A 20,364-nucleotide genomic window follows, 5' to 3' on the forward strand; every position below is an offset into this window, starting at 1 on the left:
AGTGATGCACTTGAAAAAATTGTTTAATATATATTGACAGTATTACTATTGCCCGGGTTCATTTGTCATGTGCATGGTGACTTAGTTCAGCAAATAGGAGACATTTTCAGTTGACATTTAGATAACACAATAAAATTCCTTCTTCCAAATAGTTCTCCTAATGAAGACTGCAGAAGCCTACTGAGATAAGGAGAGTCAGACAGGAAGAGCCATGCAAATTACAGGGGTTGAATTAGGATCACATTCTGTATGGCTTCTACTACAGGATGGAGGACAGGTGGGCAAACCACGGGGAACAGCAGAATGTCAGTACTTTCAAAAGGACTTTACAAAAAGAGCCACCTTATGGAGGAGACTCCGTGAAAACCATCTCAGGATGAGTTGAACAAGGTCCAAAGAAACATCTGTGTGGCCCATTAGAATTCAATTTGATGGGACCCCTATCTTGTGCTAGGTTGTCTGATTAATTGCAGGGAAGGTGAGATGAGAAATTAAAGGATGTTATTGCATTTGTTAGACCCTTAAACTCCTCCTCAGCCACACAATTAGGCTGCATTTGGTGCAGGCAGGGGGTGGCTCATCCTTCCATTAACACAGCTTCTCGGTTTCATTTCTTTTCCATTCTATTCTGTTGACAGCTGCAAGACTTGCATTCAGCTGTAGATTCTCATAGTGGGGAGCAGGCAATAGCACTCATTTAATAAATGTCATTTTTCCTTGAGGAGCAAAAAAAAAAAAAAGCCCAGCTCTTTATGGAGACCCACTTGTACCAATGCAACAATAAAGCTTTTAGCCTCTCCTGTCAAGCAGACAGAAAAATGACAGCCAGGAAAACCCAGAAACTTAGTGTTACATATAAGAGAGTTGTGGATCAAAAATCTCTTTCTCCCCAATTTTGACTCTGAACACAAGCCAAGAATTCCCAGGATTACCCGTGCAAAATTTCTAATGCATTTATTTTTGTTATTTCATATTTCAGGGTGTTCTGAAAAGGAGGGACCAGATCCAAGCAGAACTGGATTCCAAAACCGATGCTATGTATAATAAAAAGGCTGAAAATGGCCTGGTAAGCAATTGAAAATAAAATGACAAAATTTTCTTGCTATAATTCAAGTCTAGATTATACCACAGGTTATTATCGCTTCCCCCTATGCACTTGTATTCCCATTGTGTTCTTTATGAGCCACTCAAGCTGCTATCCTTTTGGCAGATTTGTAGGTACATGAAGAAAGTCAACCTTGAATGTTGCCCTACAACGACAAAAAGCTGTACAGAGACAGAATGTGGAGTTGAGTAATGTACGTGTTCTGAAAAAGCAGTTGGCAGAGTCCTCAGCCCACATTCTGGATTGCTTTGGAGGAAAGATTGAAGACCATCTGTTAAATATTCCTCTGCCCACAACATTCTCTGTACTGATAAAATGTGCAGTTATAGGATAGGGTTGGCTTAGTCCCTGTCACAAGGCACCCACAGAAAGGGCTGCTGCTGTCAAAATGACAAAAACAGCATCGTGTTTCAAGCTTTTGCAACGATTTGGTGCATCATCCAACATTGCAGTGTCTATTAACAAAAGAGTTGGGGACATCATAATATTGCCTAAATCAGTTTAACCCCTTACAAGCCTCCACTCTGGTTTGTAAGTATGAGAATTTATTGTGACCTGCTATATGATTCTATATTTCTCAAAGATAATACCTGGCAGTCCTTGACTTTCGGTCTTTTAAGAATCGTTTGAAGTTATACCAGCTCAGAAATGGTGCTTTACAGTAAAGCATTTCCAATGTTGTAACATGGCATGCCAATCACCACCCCTGCAGTCATGTGATCGTGATCTGTGTGCTTGATCACCTATTCTCATTTATGATTGGTTGCCAAGTGCCCTGAGATCATCATTGGCAATCTTCTCTGCTGGCTTCCCCAGAAAATAAGTGGGGAAGCTGGCAGGAAAGTTGCAAGCTGCTGCCACCTGCTGAAGGATTTTCCCTCTTCTCCATACACCAGAGTGTGTGGGAAAATCAAGCTGAAAAAACAAAGCTCAGATCTTCAGGATCCATTTTGTTTCTCCAGCCCAGCATGGGAGTTCCCTTCTCCCCAGTTGTCAGAACAGACAAGAGGAAGCAAGGTTTCACGTAGCAAATTAATGTATATATTTTTTTTACCCTAAGGTATAATGATAGCTACTACTTTGATTGAAAAGATTTGAAAAGGAGATTGAATAAATTCTTAACTGACAGGTCTAGGAAGGGCTGTTAGGCTTAAAGTCTCAATTGAATTTCTAGATTCTGGACGGAGCATATATCTGACATGGCAAAAATAACTTGCCAACAACTGTAAAGGATCCAAATGATAGTTTGATTAATCCAAAGTTTGCAGGCTATATTAAATCTTTGCATATAGAAGTGCCAAGAGCAACAGACATAAGGTCACATAGATCTTATTGAGGAAGTTGATAAAAGACAGTTCAAGCATGCCCACATACATTCATTTAATTGTTTAATTCTGCCCAACTCCATAACATCCTAATCATCATACAATATTAACAGTACTAAAAGCAAGAAAAACACAGGTTCCAAAAAAGAAAGTAATTAGTTCACAGGAAATTATTTTTCTGTATATGCTTCCCCCCCCCCCCCCCCCCCGTTTTTACCAGATATAGAGAGAATTGCTTTACAACTTATAGGAAAGCCAAGGAAGATACAGGTATCTCTCATGGTATGAAAACATTAGAAAAATATTTCTGGAAAGGGAAAATCGCAATTTATGATAACCAAGTTGAGCTAGGCCCTTCAATTTTATTCTAAAAAGTGGACCTAGCCAAAAGAAACAAGGAAGTATAGCAGCAAATGTCTTTGAACTTTGTCCCATCTCAAGACATGGACTTTGTATTTATTAGCCACTAACAGCTCTGATTGCCATAACAAAAAAAAACAAATCCATGCTGAAGGATCTTAGGGGAAAGGCACAGAGGAAGACATCTATGAATTTAACAGAAAAATGAAGCAATATATTACTATAGTTACGAATATGGTGGTTTTGAAACAAATACTAATGCCCCAAAATTGATAAGCTCAATTTGGACAATTCATGTAGAACAGATATAAAAAAAGAAACTCATTTTTGATCATGTTATTTCAGGATCAGTTGTCAGCTAAGCTTTTTGCTCAATCTGATAATTAGAGATATAAGGACAGTTAAGTATAATTTGCATTCCTAACTGGCAAACTATAACCAAGACCTAAGTTATGTAATGGATTAGGGTGCTTCCTGCAGTAGGACGCTGAGTCAAAAGACCAATGAGAGATCAAAACTTCAGCAGTTCGAAACCCCGAGAGCAAGATGCATGATGGAATGAGCTCCCATCAATTTACTCTAACAGTTTGAAAGCATGTAAAGGCAAGTAGATAAATAAGTACCACTTTGGAGGGAAAATAACGGAGGCACGATAGGGGTCCTCTCAGGTGTCCCCTGGGCACCGGTGATGTCACCAGCTAATCCTTTCAACCTGGAAGCACCTTGGTATGTGCTTCCGACACAAATGTTTTAAGTAGTAGTAATAGTAGTGATATAAGTGCATTTTAATTTCAATATTTCTTCCAAAACTTCAGCATAAATAGTTATCTCATTTTATCCTTGCATTGTAATAAAAATGAGGAGTAGTTTAGGCTGAGAGAACAATACTGACACAAAATTATTCAATGATTAGGGCCAAATGCTACCTTCGCTTAATCTTAATTGGCTAAATAAATGGCACAGTTGGGTTTCATAAATTGTACTGAGCCATAAATTAGAGATCTACAACATCCATAGGCATTATATTTCCCACAAACCTCATAGACAGCATGAAAGGCACCCAAATTAAATGTACTTCGTTAAAAGGTCCTTTAAAAATTAGCAGAGTTTTGGGTGACGCTTGTTAAGTGGATCACTGCAGGTGTTAAGTTAGTAACACCCTTGTTAAGTGAATCTAGCTTCCCCATTGACTTTGTTCATCAGAAGGTCACGCAAGATGATCCCATGACCCTGGGAGACTGCAGCCGTCATAAATATGAACCAGTTGTCAAGCATTGTCAAGGCTGTTGCAATGGTCATAAGTGTGAAGAATGGGTCATAAGTCACTTTTTTCAGGGCTGTTTTGGAAGGGTCAATGAATGAACTGCTGCAAGTCGAGGGCTACCTGTAAATGCAAGCCAGTTGTCAAGTGCTCAAATTGCAATCACTTGATCGGGTGTGTGTGGTGCAACAATCATAACTTCGAGGATGGGTCATAAATCCCTTTTTCTGAAGCCATCATAACTTCGAGATATTGTTAAATAAACAGTCTTAAGTCATTGTAAGTCAGCATAACTTTAATTCCATCCTTGTGTGGTTTGAAGAGGAATCAGAGGTTGCAATAGTATGTGGGAAGTTGGAGCAAACAGCTGTTGCCTAGGGAACAATAAGATAATAGACAGTATAGCCCAAAGCAGCATAGCGGTTAGAGCAAGAGAGTCAAAAGAAACCCTCCTAAGTTTTCAGGCTGTAAAGGTGATAGTGGGAGAATTTTACTTTCAGACTTGCAACATTCTATTAAAGTAGTGTTATAATAAAATAGAATTCGTTTATCTGGTCACATTTCCTGTCTGGTCTATCTGACAGGCTAATAGATGCAGTTTATAGACGTCAAGGAGAGTCATGTAAGGCTGGTGAAAACTACTGGTAGAAAGTATCATCCTAATTCATTTAAAAATAAAGAAGTTGGAAAACACCAGGTGTTACTGATTAGTCTGAAATCTCTCCTATCCCAAATTGAGGTTCCATTTGGACTTCCATTCCTGTCCTGACTATATATGATAACTATTTATTCCCTGGCGCAATAGGGATCACTTCATCACTTCTTTTTTCTTATGGCAAACCAAAACAAAACAAAAACTACAATTTCATTTGCTCACATCTGAGTGGATATGGGTAGAATTGGAGTTCGTGCAAGCATTATGGGCAACATCCAATATAGTCATAGTTCCCATGTTTACATGTAGTGAATTATTTCACCTTTTATATGTTTTGATATAGGCACTTCATTTTTAAACAACTGTGACAAGAAAGGTTGTAAAATGGGGCAAAACTCATTTAACAAATATCTCACTTAAGAATGTAAATTTTGGCCTCAATTACGGTTGTATGTTGAGGACTACCCGTGGAAGATGATACTGCTCTCCATATTGCATATGGGAAGTCTACAGCCCCTTACAAGATAACAAATGTGGAGATGGGAATATACTGTTTTTGATCCCTCCATTCCCCCTTTCCCTTACTTGGAGTCCTCTTTGGTTGGTTTTTATGAATTTTACACATCTGTCCAGTTTACTTCACCTCTGAAAACTGAGACTTAGAAATTATGCTGACAGTGAATGACACGGCCCCAAATTTTGTTTGAAGGGCATTTGTGCAAAATGGACAGAATTGCAAAGATGAAAATGCAATGCAGTGCATTGTCTTTGAATTGGACATAAAATTAACCTTATGGAGAGTACAACTGTGATTTCTAACGAAACAGTTCTGATTAGAATTGTCATGGAAGAAATATAATAGCTCTATTCTTGAAATCCATAATATGCGTTTGTTTGCAGGCACACCTTTTAGGATTTTTTGTCTGCTATCAACTTTCTTTCTTTATACCTGTAAACCGTTAACATTGATGAATTTGGATCAAAGATACCATAGTTCAGAATCCTAGTTCAGACATGAAAGTTTGGAAGTAATCTCAGGTTAATACAGGAACCTGGCTCAAACTTTCAGTATCGCTCATAATTTCTGGAATGAATTAGTGGCATGATTTCAGAAGGCCAGGATTGCGAACAAATCCCATCTCTGATAAATTCCTTAACAGATGGGGGCCACAGCAAGTCTCTTCTGCTGAAGGGAGTCCCATTGGAGCAAGATGGCACCACAGATAACCTGGGCCATGCCATAAAGGGCTTTAAAGATAATGACCATTACCTTGAATTGGACAGAGAAGCAAACTTGTAACCAGTACAGGTCACACAATAGCAGTGTTATATGCATCTTCCTACGGTCCACAATAGTCCATGCCATTGCATTCTATATTAGCTGTAGCTTCCAAATTCTTTTCTAGAGTAGCCCCATGTGAAGCACATTGCAGTAATTCAACCAAGAGATGACCAGAGTATGAGTGTCCTTCCTGCAAGGACCATGTAATCTGAAATTCCACGAAAAGATATATCACAAGCAGTGGTGGGTTGCAGGCGGTACGCCCCGGTACAGGCGTACCGGAGCCTCCCCAGAGCACCAGGTTCCATTCCGGTATGGTGCTCCAGAGGGCCCACCCACCCCGCCCTCACTCCTTACCTGTGTTTAAAGTCTTCGGCGATTCCGCGCACAGCACGGCACATATAGCACCTGTGCGACGCTCCACTGAGCAGCTGGAGCGTCGCGGAGGCTCGCAGAGGCATTGCTGGACAGTAAGACATATGTGCATGATGTACGTGTCCATATGGACGACGCCGGGCCCATTCTAACTTTACCATTTGGTACAGGATCTGGAACCCACCACTGATCATAAGGGAGAGACAGATCTAAGCAGGCTAAACAGAAAAGGCTTCATTTATTTCATTCTGGAGCTATTCCTCCAAGCCAGTGAGGAAACTAGAGGTTCTCAAAGGACTTGGTTGTGCAGCTCTTTCAAGCTCCCTCTAACCATGATCATGCCCAGAAAATTTCAGACCTTGAAGACCTCATCCAGGCCAAAGATGCTTTGAGGAGTAGATCCAAAGGAGATTAAGAACAATAAATTGCATTGTACAAGTCCAGGTAGAGTAGACAGCTGGGAAGTATGAGATTCTAAAGGAGATTTCTACCTTCTTACTGGGAAAAAGCTAACCTGCTCGATTTTTGACAGTCCTGTTGTTCTTAAAAGCCAGGAGCCCTGCCAGGAAACAAACAAACAAACAAACTCTATAGGGACTCACTGTTGCCCTTCATGAACTAAGAGTGCCTCTACAAGAGAAGTAACACTCCACTGCAGCTGCAAACAATAGGAGGTAGTCAATAGCAATAGGTAAGCAGTAAAGGAAATCTCGTCAAGCATTACTTATCTGCTTAGTGACAGATCATTGATAAACTTCTAAGGAACCCCATAGTTTCCTAGAGGAAAACAGGTTGGGGAAAAGGTGATCTGACTTCATTCTTGGAACAGAGCAAGATCCTTGTTATGATGCTATTAATGTTCCATTCCTGATACTGATATTTTTGCCAAACTTCTTAACTTTCGTCTAATGTGTTTTGTATTTAGTTGCCTGAAGAGATTGGAAAACTTGAAGATAAATTAGAATGCGCCAATAATGCTCTGCAAGCGGATTGGGATAGATGGAAGCACAGCCTGCGTCTTGATATGAAATCAGCATTTGGCAACATGGCAGAAAATAATCTCCGCTATTATGAAGAGGTAAAACAGCTTTTTAAAAACAGCACCCAATTGTGTGATGTCTCTACATAGTTTGCTTCTAAAAAGAAGTTTGTTTTCTTAGATGCACTTCATAGTCAGTTGTATATACACATGCAAACACACACACACATATTGCTTTTAAGTTCTCTATCAACAGAGGGCAGTCTTGATTTAAAAAGCACAAAGCATCTCTATTTATATATTTAATTCTTTGCTTAGTTCAAGGAAGCTTCGAGGTAGGAGAATTTTGCAGCCAGATCTGATCAGCAGATTAATCCCCCGTGCTTTAGATGATGAGTCAGAGGGGCAATTTTGAATCAATAGAGACAAATTTTAATCAGCATTAAAATTAGCAAGTAGCCTGCAGATTCAAGGTAGAGTTGCCATCTGCCTTGCCTTCATATTATCAAGTTAATCAAGTCTTCTTGGTCCTTAATCTACTCACAAAGTAACATTTCCAAAATACTGGAGGATAAGCAGTTTTCAAGTCAGCAAGGGTATATAAATGAGAGATCCGCTACTTTTGATTTCCTTCAAAGCAATGTTTGCACATACCTTGTATATAAACCAGCAATCTGGGTTATTGGGAACAAGCTATGTGTCAGTGGGACAAACAGTTGCTTTGTTTACACTTTCCTGCAAAACCAACCCTTAAACCAGCCAGAAATCAAAAGCGGCTTATTATTCTGTACTTGTATAGCCAATATAATGAACAAAGTAGAAAGGGATTATAGATCAGTTTCTAACAGTAACTATCTTAAATGGTCGACTGTAATTTTCACTAAAATTTCATTATATTCCTAATTATGGATCCAATCGACTAAACTACAATTTGCCTCTTTGAGTATTTATTAATCCAGTGTGAAATTCTAAAAGTAAAGGGGAGCTACTCATTTTACAAATGAAACTAAACAAATGACAACCTCTAGCAATATTTATTGACACCCAGCTAGGTTCAGGCATGTTCTTATTATGCTGCAGGTTTCCTGCCTTACACTATTTATGCTCAGCATGGTCGCTGAGAGGCATTTGGCACTCCTTCCCCTAAAATATGGTTGCAACTGGATTTTTTGAACAAATGAACCCTCCGTACAATGCCTGAACGACCTTTCCTAGTGCAAAGACACCTAATTTCATATTATAACACACATCCTATGGATTTGTTTCTCGTTAAAGAATATTGTTCTTTTAACAATACTGTAGCATTTCGTGTTACTATCTGACACATGCTGAAAGTACGCCTCTTTTCACAAGAATGCCAGTTGAAAGACAGAGATCTGGATAATCAAGAGTGTTTAATTATATTGAGAAATGCAAAGGACTGAAAATCTGGTCTTCCAGATCAAAATCAAAGCATTACTCACATCAGATGGTTTGCTGATCCTTCTTATTTCCTCAGTCTCTCCCTATATTTGTGTGTCTTCTTAACTGTATATTAGAGAAATGCCCAGGGGTGAAATTCAGCAAGTTCTGAAAGGTTCTGGAGAACCGGTAATGGAAATTTTGAGTATTTGGAGAACCGGGAAAAACCACCTCTGTTTGGCCCCAGAGTGGAGAGGGAATGGAGATTTTGCCGTATCCTTCCCCTGGAGTGGGGAGGGAATGGAGATTTTACAGTATCCTTCCCTTGCCACACCCACCAAGCCATGCCCACAGAACCGATAGTAAAAAAAAGCAAAAAAAAAAAAAGAATTTCACCACTGGAAATGCCCCAAAGGTAACGATGCAAGTGTTGTGTGCTAAAACTGTTCACAGATAGATTTTTTTTCCTTTGCAAGAGAAAAGATTTGCAAAACTAAGCACAGCCATTTAAGTATCTCCCTGTACTGTTGTAACTTTCCTAAAATGCTCAGCCGTTCTCCTGTTTTATAATGCTGCAATAATGTCGTAAATGGCCCTTGCCTACCTCTAACATGAATTACAATAATGTAACTTGCCCAAGAAAAGCAATCAGTTTTGAGCATTGCAACCACTCGGCCTCCATTCAATTCACAAACCTAATAAATTCATGGCAACCATACATCTGATCACTGCACTGGAAGCACTGCACTGTTTCTTATTCTTCTGATGTTATAATGAACTCCAAGGTATCTGAAAAATACTGCAAGCTCCCTATATAGCAGTATGAGTATTTTTTTTTTAGTAAATTTTTATTTCACTCAGAAAATTAAAGTAAAACACAAACAGAGAAAGAGAAAAAAGAGAAAGAAATTTTACTAAAACAAAACAAAGATAGACAAAACAATAAGAGAAAGAATGTGCATTAATAAAGAGAAAAACACACATATATATTGCCCCCCCCCATTGAATACTGATAAATATTTTGGAACAATATTAATTTTTCCCCTTTCAAAGCAGGCCTAGAATTTATAAACTTCTACCTCTAAAGGTAGTTCTTACTTACGACCACAATTGAGCCTAGAATTTATGTTGCTAAGTAGTTTTGATCCATTTTATGTAATTCACTTTTTTCAGTGTTCTTGTGACTTTAAACGGTAACTAAATGAACGGTATAAGTTGAGGATTGCCTAATCTTGTGACCAATTTGACCTGTTATCTATTTACTGTATATAAAGGCAAAGTAGTTAACAAGTGAACCAAGAAAAAGGGAAACTTCAAAGCTTTCTATTAACCCTGTTATTGTATTTAACTCATAGAAAATCTCCAAAGGCTTCGTATCTACCATAAATCACCATAATCATTGTCTCTCATCCATCCAGGATCAAATATCTTTGTTTGATTCTTAATAGTAACATTTCCTTAAGATTTTGGTTAGGAACTTTCCTAAACAATTGTGTCTTATTCCCTAAAATCATAAACCTCAGTTGTCAATCTATTTTCTCCAATGTGTCCTGCCCAAATTGTTTTCCAGGTAAGATACACCTAGTAAGCTTATTCCCAAAACAAAAAAAAATGTTAAAAAGTTATGGCATTTAGTAGTTACTTACCAAGCACATCTAAAACATATTAACGTAACCAAAATATCTTTACAATCCCCAAGGCACGTCACAACTTTTAAGCATCCCTAATGTTTGGAAATCGAAAATTGAAAAATTTAACACGCCCTATAAACCCCAATCACCATCAGTCTGTTCAAAAAAGTCCAGTTCATCACTCATCAATTCTGTGAAATCCAAAACTGTAGGACCCATATCCCTTTCAGCCTTCTCCAACAAATCTGCAGTTTCCAAACCAAGTTCTTTTCTCTTTTAACTCTGCCAACAGCAATTTAGATTCCAATCCATCCAGCTGTGAGTTTTGTCTGGTCACAGTTGCTTGTGTCTAGATATCCTTTTTAGGTTGCTCTAAAACACGGCTGTCAAACTTATGGTGTCACATTGTCATTGACATATCACAACATTTCTTTCCCCTTCACGGAGCTGGGGTGGGCGTGGCCTGCATGTGATGCATCTGGTCACCAGTTTGACACCCCTGATTGTACCTGTAACTTTAACAATCTTATCAAACTTTTCGCCAAATGGGGAAGCGGGGGGTACATTGAGATATTTGAGGTGACATCTGGAGTTAGTTAAAATAGGACTATGCAATCAGTGAGAAATCTAGATGTGTCTTGTGTAAATATTGTTAAATCGTGATTTCAGCCGGAATAGGTTTCCTATTTGTTTCATTCCATTGTTTAAGCCGATAACTAGTCTGAGAAACATCAAATGATAGCAATGCTTTGTTTAGAGCTTAATTAGAAATTCAGCCTGAAAACACTTTGCAAGAAGAGGCTTGCAAATAAGTTTATAAACATTACTAGCACACATAAAATGAAATTGTACCTGTGACTAAGAGCATCATAATCAAATGCATCAGCAGTTACCACACGGCCCTGGGAAAACGTGCAGCTGTTTTATCTTTTGCAAACAGATGCTGTGTTTGCAGTCCCATATTCTCCAAAGCATTTGGACTTGAATCTGAATGTTGTACAGCCCTAATGATCCTTGAAGTTATATTTGCAACCTGTCAACTTGCTCCATGAACTTAAATGACTGATATATAATAGGGCCGGGATGGCGAACCTATGGCACGTACTGGAGCCATTTGTCAGGGCATGCAAGGCGTTGCCCTGTCAGCTTGAGTTCAGCCTTTTTAAAAGCCATTTTTTGCCCTCCCCAGGCTCCAGAGGCTTTATAGGAGCCTGAGGAGGGTGAAAAGAGCCTTCCCCCGCCTCCCCGGAGGCCCTCCAGAGGCTTCAGGAGCTTCCCTGAAGCCTCTGGAGTGCAAAAAACCAGTCCTATGGGCAAACCGGAAGTTCAGGAACGGACTTCTGGTTTGCTCGTAGGGTCGGTTTAAGCCCTCCGGAGGCTTCAGGGACCTTCAGGAGGCTCTCTCCCTGAAGCCTGTGAAGGACTAAAAATGACCCTGCGAGCAAACCGGGGCGGGGGAGGCTATTTTCGCCCTCCCCAGGCTCCTATAAAGCCTCTAGAGCCTGGGACGGCAAAAAAAGCATGCAAAACACGGGGAAAGCTCCTCTCATGCGCGCATGTGCACTGGGTGGGTTGCGTGTTGCATTATGGGTGCAGCACGCCCGCACACACACACACACCTGCGCTTCCCCCCCTTATGGCACGCGAGCCAAAAATGGTTCGCCATTGCTGTAATAGGGTAACTTGCATAGTAAGCTATGTTTGGTTATGGTTATCCCAACAGGCAGCAACTAGCAAATTTAGGACAAGGAATAAAAATTCTATTACGAATAAAACAGTGAGCATGTTTTTAGTCTTTGCTTATTTATTGTATTGTGCGTTTATGCACATAGACCTAATTTCAGAGCCATTTAATCTGACAGGAACTAGCACTACAACTATCAGAAAAGGCATAATTCAATTTGGGTGTAGGTTTATACCTGCAAAGTGTTTTTATCTCCAGTCCAGGGGCTTCAGATAGCAACTGCAGGGGAATTTTTTTTCTGAAATTTCCAACCCTGCACAGGATTTTCAATGGAGAAATGGCAGACAGACATGTAACTAGTGAGTAGACGAAGTCTTTATAATATCTCTCTGGACAAAAAGAGGAATTGAGATTGCCCATAAGTGCTCCATACAATTGCTCTTCTTGAAGAGACTGCAAGATAGCAGTCCAGAGTAGGTTGATAGCTCTGGGAGATGCGGGAATAGACATCTTTGCTCAAACTTTAGGGCAGTTTCAAAAGGACACTTGGTTTGCATAGTTTTTCTAATCACTTTCAGACTGCTTTTCAGGTGAACCTTTGGCTCAGCAGGTTGTGCAGCACCTGGTCAGTTTCTTTCAACTCTTAGCGAAATACCTGTATTTGTCTTTAATACTTAGCAAAAAAAAAAGTAAAGTTATAAGACTTAAATTCATTTTCTTTTGAAATAAATTAATGAAAAGAAAAAATAGGTATGTTGCTATCTCTGATAACTCTCAATACACCTCTGTAAATTAGGACTAAATGACAAAGATATGGAAAGAAGAGATAATTGGTTGTATTTTAAGAGAAAGGGATGAATTACTAAAATTGTTTTTCTATATCTATCTATCTATCTATCTATCTATCTATCTATCTATCTATCTATCTATCTATCTATCTATCTAGGGCTGTGTGGGTGTTTATGTTCCAGCATAACTCTGGAACTCTTCGAGCAGTTTCAGCTAAACTTGGTACACATATTATTTACACTCTGGAAACAAATACTGTGGGGGTAAGACACCACTAACACCCCCCAGAGTGTGTGTTCTGTTAAGATACAGCTTATTGTGTCTTAAAATGGCTTCTACTGTACAGCGTAGTGGAGTTGCTATGGTAACGGCTTCACAGTACTCCACAAGGGAGCTCCCTCTGGTAAGGGGGAAAATCCAACATTAGAAATTATGTTTGGTTCGGACATTTTCCCCTATAAATAAATACCCAGGCAACGCCAGGTTATCAGCTAGTATGTGATGAAAGTGGAAGTCAGTCCTTTATATATGTCTTTAGTATATTTCTTTTCTACTTTTTGTACTTTTTTTCTCTCCTGAACTTTTTTCTTTTTATTGTTTTAGTTTATATTAGTTTTTATCATTTTGATTGTAATTTTTAATAAAATTACTATTAAAAAATGAACTCTCAACCCCTATGGATTACATTGAGATAGATGGCTTGAGACGAGATAGAATGTTACTTCCCGCACTATGAGTTAGCAGGGAAAAGTGCTTTCCAAGTCTTTTACATTCTCTGTGGAACACTGATTTTTAATTAAATGATATACAGAAGATTCTATTATCATAAGAATATAGGAAGAGCTACGCTGCATTTGTTCAAAGGACTATCCAGTTCAACAGAGCATTTAGTCAGTTAGCTGTCTGAGTAATAATCCCTTCTTACTGATATAATCTAGTGACTGGGCTTCAGCCCAGTGCTTTGTGTGGAAAAAATAGGCTTTGTTACCCTGGAAAAAGGCTGAGATAAATAGTAGGGATCGCTGTATATAAAAGGATATATGCTTTCTGAACAGATTGATGTTTTGTAATCACATCAGTGTTGCTGCGGCAAACCCTCATAAATCTACAGCTATTTTATTTTATTATTTATATGCCACCCATCTCTTCTAGGATTCTAGGCGACTTACGGATAGTAAAAAGATCAGTAGAAAAGCAGCTAGAAATTTAAAACTATGTAAAAAGTCAGGAACCAAAAGACAGATGATACAGATATGAGGTCTTCTTACCCCATCAATCACATCCAGTGGTGAGCATCCATCTCAGGTCCCTAAGCCAGTTGACAAAACCAAAAGTGAATACTCTGCCAAAAGGATGGGACCAGTTTTCAACTCTGGCTAAGACACTGAGCTTGTCAATCAGAAAGGCTAGCGGTTCAAATCCCTAGCGCCACATAACAGAGTGAGCTCCGGTTACTTGTCTCAGCTTCTGCCAACCTAGCAGTTCGAAAGCACATAAAAATGCAAGTATAAAAATAGGGACCACCTTTGGTGGGAAGGTAACAGTGTTCTGCGCACCTTCAGCATTTAGTCATGCCGGCCACATGACCACCGAGACATCTTTGGACAGCCTAAATTTTATGCTATAGTCTTGGGCTTAAGAAAAACCAGTTTTCTAACAAAGCCCATTCAATTGCTTGTAAATTCTAGTTCTGTTTATAAAGATGTTATATGTTAATTTACTATTATTGTTAGAATAGTTGCCTGATTGCATACACCCTGACCTTTTAGTGCAGTGTTTCTCAACCTTGGCAAGTTTAAGCTATGTGGACCATCTCCCAGTCAGCTAGCTAGCTGAGGAATTCTGGGAGTTGAAGTCCACACAGATTAAACTTGCCAAGGTGGAACACCGCTTTAATGAATTAGCTATGCCTATTGGATCTTGGTCAAGCAGATGATTAATTCCACAAGTTATACTCAGATGTCTGAGAATTAAGCTAGTTGGAGCAGTATACCCGAGAGAAAGAGGTACTTTACCAGTAGCCTTATATTCACTTTGGCAAGAAATAAAATTACTTCAATTTCTGCTTTATATAGGCAATGAAGCCCTTAAAAGATGAAGAAACTCTTGGTTTTTTTTAATTAAGATAAGAAAGTAATGTTGCCGCTCTTCTAGTTTTTAAGTTGCATGTCAGCATTTTCAAAATTTATGACGGGATCTCTGGCCAGGAATCTCTCATAAACTGCCTTTTCTGCTTTATGAGTTTAAATATTTATGTTGAAGTGTTATTATATTTATAGCAGAACCTTGACATCCTTTTCTCTTTTAAAAATCATCTTAGAAATCTCTTAACATTTTATGGCTTAAATAAAATTAATAAGGCCACCAGTTTTTCTGGTAAATGTGTTTGTAATCTGCTATTCAGCTAGATGAGGCATGCCCATCACTTCCTTAAAAATCTTTCTGGCTGGCAAGAGTTTTGTACTCAACTTCCTAATTACAACAACTGTTCAGGTTAATAGGCTGAAATAACATGACATCATAGGAGATTTCCTTTAGCAGAGTGGTCTTTGTGGCATCTCATTTCATTCAGAAATCCCAATAGCGGTGGGCATCCATTGTGAGAGAAAAAAATCTTAAGACTTCCAAATACAAAATTATTGTTGTTTTTTGTTCATAGAAAAGTGTGACACACATAGTTTAAGCGTATCAAATTAATAAATGAATGAGTAAGAATAATAGTATTTTTGCACAACAACAAAAACTAAACCATGGATAAGCTGAAACATCCATTAGTTTTGGTATGGCTAAAGTGGTCCTTGGTTAACAACAGTCATAGGGACTGGGAACTCCGTCACTAAGCAATGAAATCATGAAGTGCAACGCCATGTGATCATACCAGCTTACAATGGTAATTAGAGGCTTGGGACAGAACAGGAGAAGAATATCTTTTGTTGTATTTTAAGAGGTGATAAACATTACTAAAATAATTTATATGTGTGATGATGGGGAAAGTCGTTTCTTTATATATTTTTCTTTTTCTTTATTATATTCTTATTTTTTCCCTTTTCTTTTCTGCACTTTCTATTTTTTAATTTGTAGTAATTACCATTGTAAGGTGGTATGATTACATGATGAAAATAATCCTGCTTTATATTTCTTCCTTTTATTTTTAACAATCTTGATCTTTAGTCTTTTAAATAAAAGAACGTGATTTCTTTTCACTTTTTCTTTGTCTTTTGTCACAAAATTCTCCAAAGCTTTAACAAGCCTCTATTGTAAATACAATATAGAAAAATTATGCAGGTTTGTTATTTGATTTGTTATTTGTATACCCCTTTTAAAGAGATCAACCACTTTATTTTGTATATCTACTGTAGCCTCTTTCCATATCACTTTTGTAACCTGTCATTTTAAAATTTACTTTCAGAGCAGTTTCAATCTTCTCTGGTAAAAAGTGTTCGTCTTCCACAACTTCTTTTAAACACTATCTATCTATAGTGACAGACACTTTTAAAATTAATGTCTGGGTCCATTGTTCAAAAATAACTTTCAATAAAATGTTTTGCTCAGTTCTATATTAGAAGGTCAAATTTAAGTGTTCTCCTTTAATTGTAATATTTAGTTCCTTCTGGTTCCCTCTGGTGTTCAGCCTTCAAGGTCGCATCCTATCAGATTTTTTTTATTAAACTAATTTTAAAAAAGCATTTTCCCATGAGAAGTGTTTTTATAATTAATTCCAAATTCTTATTTCAAACCCGTCTCGATCCTTAGTCCATTTGTAACTTTCCAATATCAAAATTCTAATCACCCTTTTTGCTGTTTGTTCCAAAAGAAAAAGCATTTAAGTCCTGAAACTTGTATTTAACATTTTGTTTGCTAAGGATTAAAGGCAAAACACCAGGTGCTATAAAACCTGTTGAGCCAAATATTCCTGTTAGCCGAAAAGCAGTTAACAAACAATTTATGAAAGTGTTTACAAAAAAGTATGTTAAATGTCCTTAAAGGCACCAAACATGGTTTGAGCGAGAGGACTATTCCCTCATCCCCCAGTTATCTAAACCCATCAGAAACCACAGTCTTGTGGTCTCCTTGCAAGAAGCAACTGTATGGAGCATTTGTGATTTCAAGTCATCTTCTTGTCCAGAGTGTAATTATGAAGAGCCAATTTACTCACAGGCTTACTGTGGTTGTCCGCTCCATTTTTAGTGGAGCCATCTTCTCAATTTTTTAAACTTATATTCATTTATGTAACCAAACATGTGTTTGGGAATTCAGATTCTTCTGTAACATATTTTGTTATTTAAGCTAAGTGCTCTGCTCCAATTGACAAGATACATAATTAGCCACGTGAACATAAAAGTAGGTCTCTGCGCCTTGGGCTCCAGGCTTTGCTTCTAGAGAGAACATCAGCTATGAAATTGCAATTCCTTCCGAGACTAGCAGCTCTGAAATTCATTCTTTTCCCGTTACTTAGCATGAAAAATGAGTTGATGGCAATAGCACTAAGAGTTATATACTGCTCCACAATGCTTTATAGCACTCTCTGAGCAGTTTACAACATTAGCATATTGTCTCTAACAATCTGGGTACCTATTTTACCGACCTCAGAAGGATGGAAGGCTAGGTCAACCTTCAGCTAGTCCAGATCGAACTCCTGACAGTGGGCAGAGTTAGCCTGCAACACTGCATTCTAACCACTCTGCCACCATGGCTCTTGATCCTAAGAAAGAGCCATTTGTGCAAACTAACTGGAAAGAAGAACATGATACAGGAATTCCTAATTTATGCATATAGTAATAGCACTTCGACTTACGCTTCATAATTCTATGCAGCCCTCTCTAAGCAGTTTACAGAATCAGCATATTGCCTTCAACAATCTGGGTCCTCATTTTAAGGACTTCAGAAGGATGGAAAGCTGAGTCAACCGTGAGCCGGTCAGCAGAATTAGTCTGCAATACTGCATTCTACCACCATTCTACCACCATTCTACCATTCTATACCACCATGACTCTTATATGATGGGATATGTAATTTGCCATCAATTACTCATGAATTTTTTATGGGCTATCAGCAGACGATAACTACCCAAAAATATAAAGGCAGAAGCTTGCCTGAAACTACGCATTGCATTGAAATATTATCTCAACTTATAGGAATGATGGCATCGATTTCAGGTTAAGCCTGCAAAACATTTTGGTATTGCAGTCAGCTGTGTGTACAATACATTGGCAACTATGATAATTATGCCTTAATCCTATCTGGAGCATTAGTGGGGATCATGAAGTATTTAAGAATGTGAAGTAATTTCTTTGCCAGCATAGTAAATATTAGATCTCTGAGCTGAGAGCAATCAAACATTCCCTTGGCTCACAGTAGTTGTGCTGAGAGCAATAATATGTTCTCTTGACTTGCTCTATATGAGACTATCACAGCCTTCAGCAGAATTATGGCTGTCTTAGAATTTCCCAATTCAGTGGTCTTATTTTTTTTACAAGTAGATACCAAATTAAAGCAATAATCATGTACACTTACAAAAACTTGTTAGTTAATCTGAATAGTTTACTACCTTATTTGTGCAGGTTAATTACTTCTTAAAACAGTGCTTCCCAAAGTTTTTCCTTCATTATCCAAAATTGATTATCAAAAAGTCCTGTTTATCGCTTATCAGAAAATTCTTCTTTAAATATCCCTCTTGTGATTGGATAATGAGTTTGGGTGTCACTACCCAAAGAAAAATCTCTTTTATCCAATTCTGGATAATTTCCTCAAGTTTGAGAAGCACTGCCTTTAAAAGCATAACTTCAGTACTTAATATCATACTCAGCAGGAGGGTTCGAGATCATTCTGTTCTTGTGGGAATGATGTTTGGAGTTAGAGAAATGAGTTAGCCATTCTGTGTTACTCAAAAGTATTCCTATGCACCTCAGATTATCCAAGATCCCATGCCCTCTATCATCCGACATGGGAAATTGTAAATGTGCTTTTTGGTTTTCATCCAAAAAGAAGAGGGAATTGGCAAAAATATTAGGACACTGGGAGTAGTGGTGGGCTGCTGCCAGTTTGGTCAAACCGGTAGTTCCGTTCAGCGGCTGGGCTCACCCACCCATCCTAGCATTATTACATCCTATATAATTGCTGTTTTTTTGATGCCGCATGCTCACATTTTCGGTTCTGGGAGAACCGGTTGTTACAGTATTTCATCCTCCCACCTCTGGCTGGGAGGATGAAATGAGCCAAAGTTCAGAGAAATCAGAAATCAGAATACTCCCATTTTGCTTTACACAAGACTGGAATAAAACTTATAGGAAGGTAAGGTGTTAACAAGGACGTGAAGCCTCTCAAATTGTGCAGAAGACAGTTCTGAGGTTTTTCCATACAAAATGTTTGCTGTCGTTTGAGAAATGTATCCATCATAAAATTTTGCTTCATTGTCCAATCGATGAGGAGAAGCAGCTTGAGGAAGGTTTATAGAATTCTTCAAAGTTCAAAGCTTCAAAATTATTTTTTTGTTTCTTTTTCTTTTACAGTGCCTTGCCACTTGGGAGTCCTTCGTGACCTCTCAAACTGCAGCAGACATTACCTTGGAAGAAGAATCTGAAGATCAGTCTTGATTGAGGCATCCTCCTCTGAATTGTTCTTCACCAAAGAATTACTTTATATTTGAGATGAAATTCATTTATTGTGTAGAGATATTAAGATTCGAGAGTGGGAAGAGTAAGCTTACTGAGATGTCAGGTATTCTATTCTGAGTTTATTTGAATCATGGTTTGTGTATGTGTTTTTTAGTAGGCGGGGAAGAGGGGAGAAAGAGAGAGGCCCAGTTCAGATGTAACAATAACCTCATTTAATACTGTGGGGACAAGTTTAGAACTTCAATTCATGCCCTACCTCCTCTCCTTTTGACGGAAATACAATTAAATTAGAAATTTTCCCTTCAGTTCTACAATGATTATAGCTTAATACTAAATCCAAACCAACAACGTGAGAAATGAGTCCGTTTCTGAGACAGTGAGTTTCAATGAATTTAGTTTTACTTAGGTCTACTCAAAATAAACTCAGATAAAGCAATGAGATTAAATTCTCATTATATTCTTTCTTGTAACATTAAACTGTGATAGTAACACCTTACGACTATGATTTAGCACTAAACTATGGGTTGTTACACTTTCTTATAACGCTTAATAATGGTTACATACAAACTGGGCCACTGAGGTGTGAATATATGAGTGCCAGAATTTTTCTGGAGATTTTTTTGTTTTTTTTAATACTGTGCAATTTGAATATAAAATATTTTAAATATGCATTTTAATAATAAAAAGTTGAATAGGAATGTCTTCATTTTCTCTTTATGGTTATAGCTAAGCTCTAACCTGGCCGTTATTCTAAAGTTTCATAATAATGTTCAAATGAACATTACATTTAATGCATTATAGTGACATTGAAATATTCACCGCTGGAAAGAATATGGAAGCTGTGAAATGCAGTTTCTACCCCAATTAGTCTTGACACCAGAAAATGCATTTCTTAAAGTAGTT

At 38.1% G+C, this 20,364-nt stretch overlaps 1 protein-coding gene across 2 annotated transcripts in view; it reads left to right on the forward strand.

The window, feature by feature from the left end:
- The window catches only part of SNX7 (sorting nexin 7), a 56,102-nt gene extending 35,943 nt beyond the window's left edge, over positions 1–20,159 (forward strand). For both annotated transcript variants that reach the window (XM_081946562.1, XM_081946561.1), the window contains 3 exons: positions 980–1,066; positions 7,289–7,441; positions 19,357–20,159. In XM_081946562.1, coding sequence (XP_081802688.1) covers positions 980–1,066; positions 7,289–7,441; positions 19,357–19,440 — 324 coding nt within the window. In that variant the 3' untranslated portion in view covers positions 19,441–20,159. The remainder of the gene's footprint in view (positions 1–979; positions 1,067–7,288; positions 7,442–19,356) is intronic.
- Positions 20,160–20,364: the final 205 nt, after the last annotated feature.

Source organism: Natrix helvetica, assembly GCF_964273705.1.
Source record: "Natrix helvetica genome assembly, chromosome: 3".
NCBI classification, from domain to species: Eukaryota; Metazoa; Chordata; class Lepidosauria; order Squamata; family Natricidae; genus Natrix; species Natrix helvetica.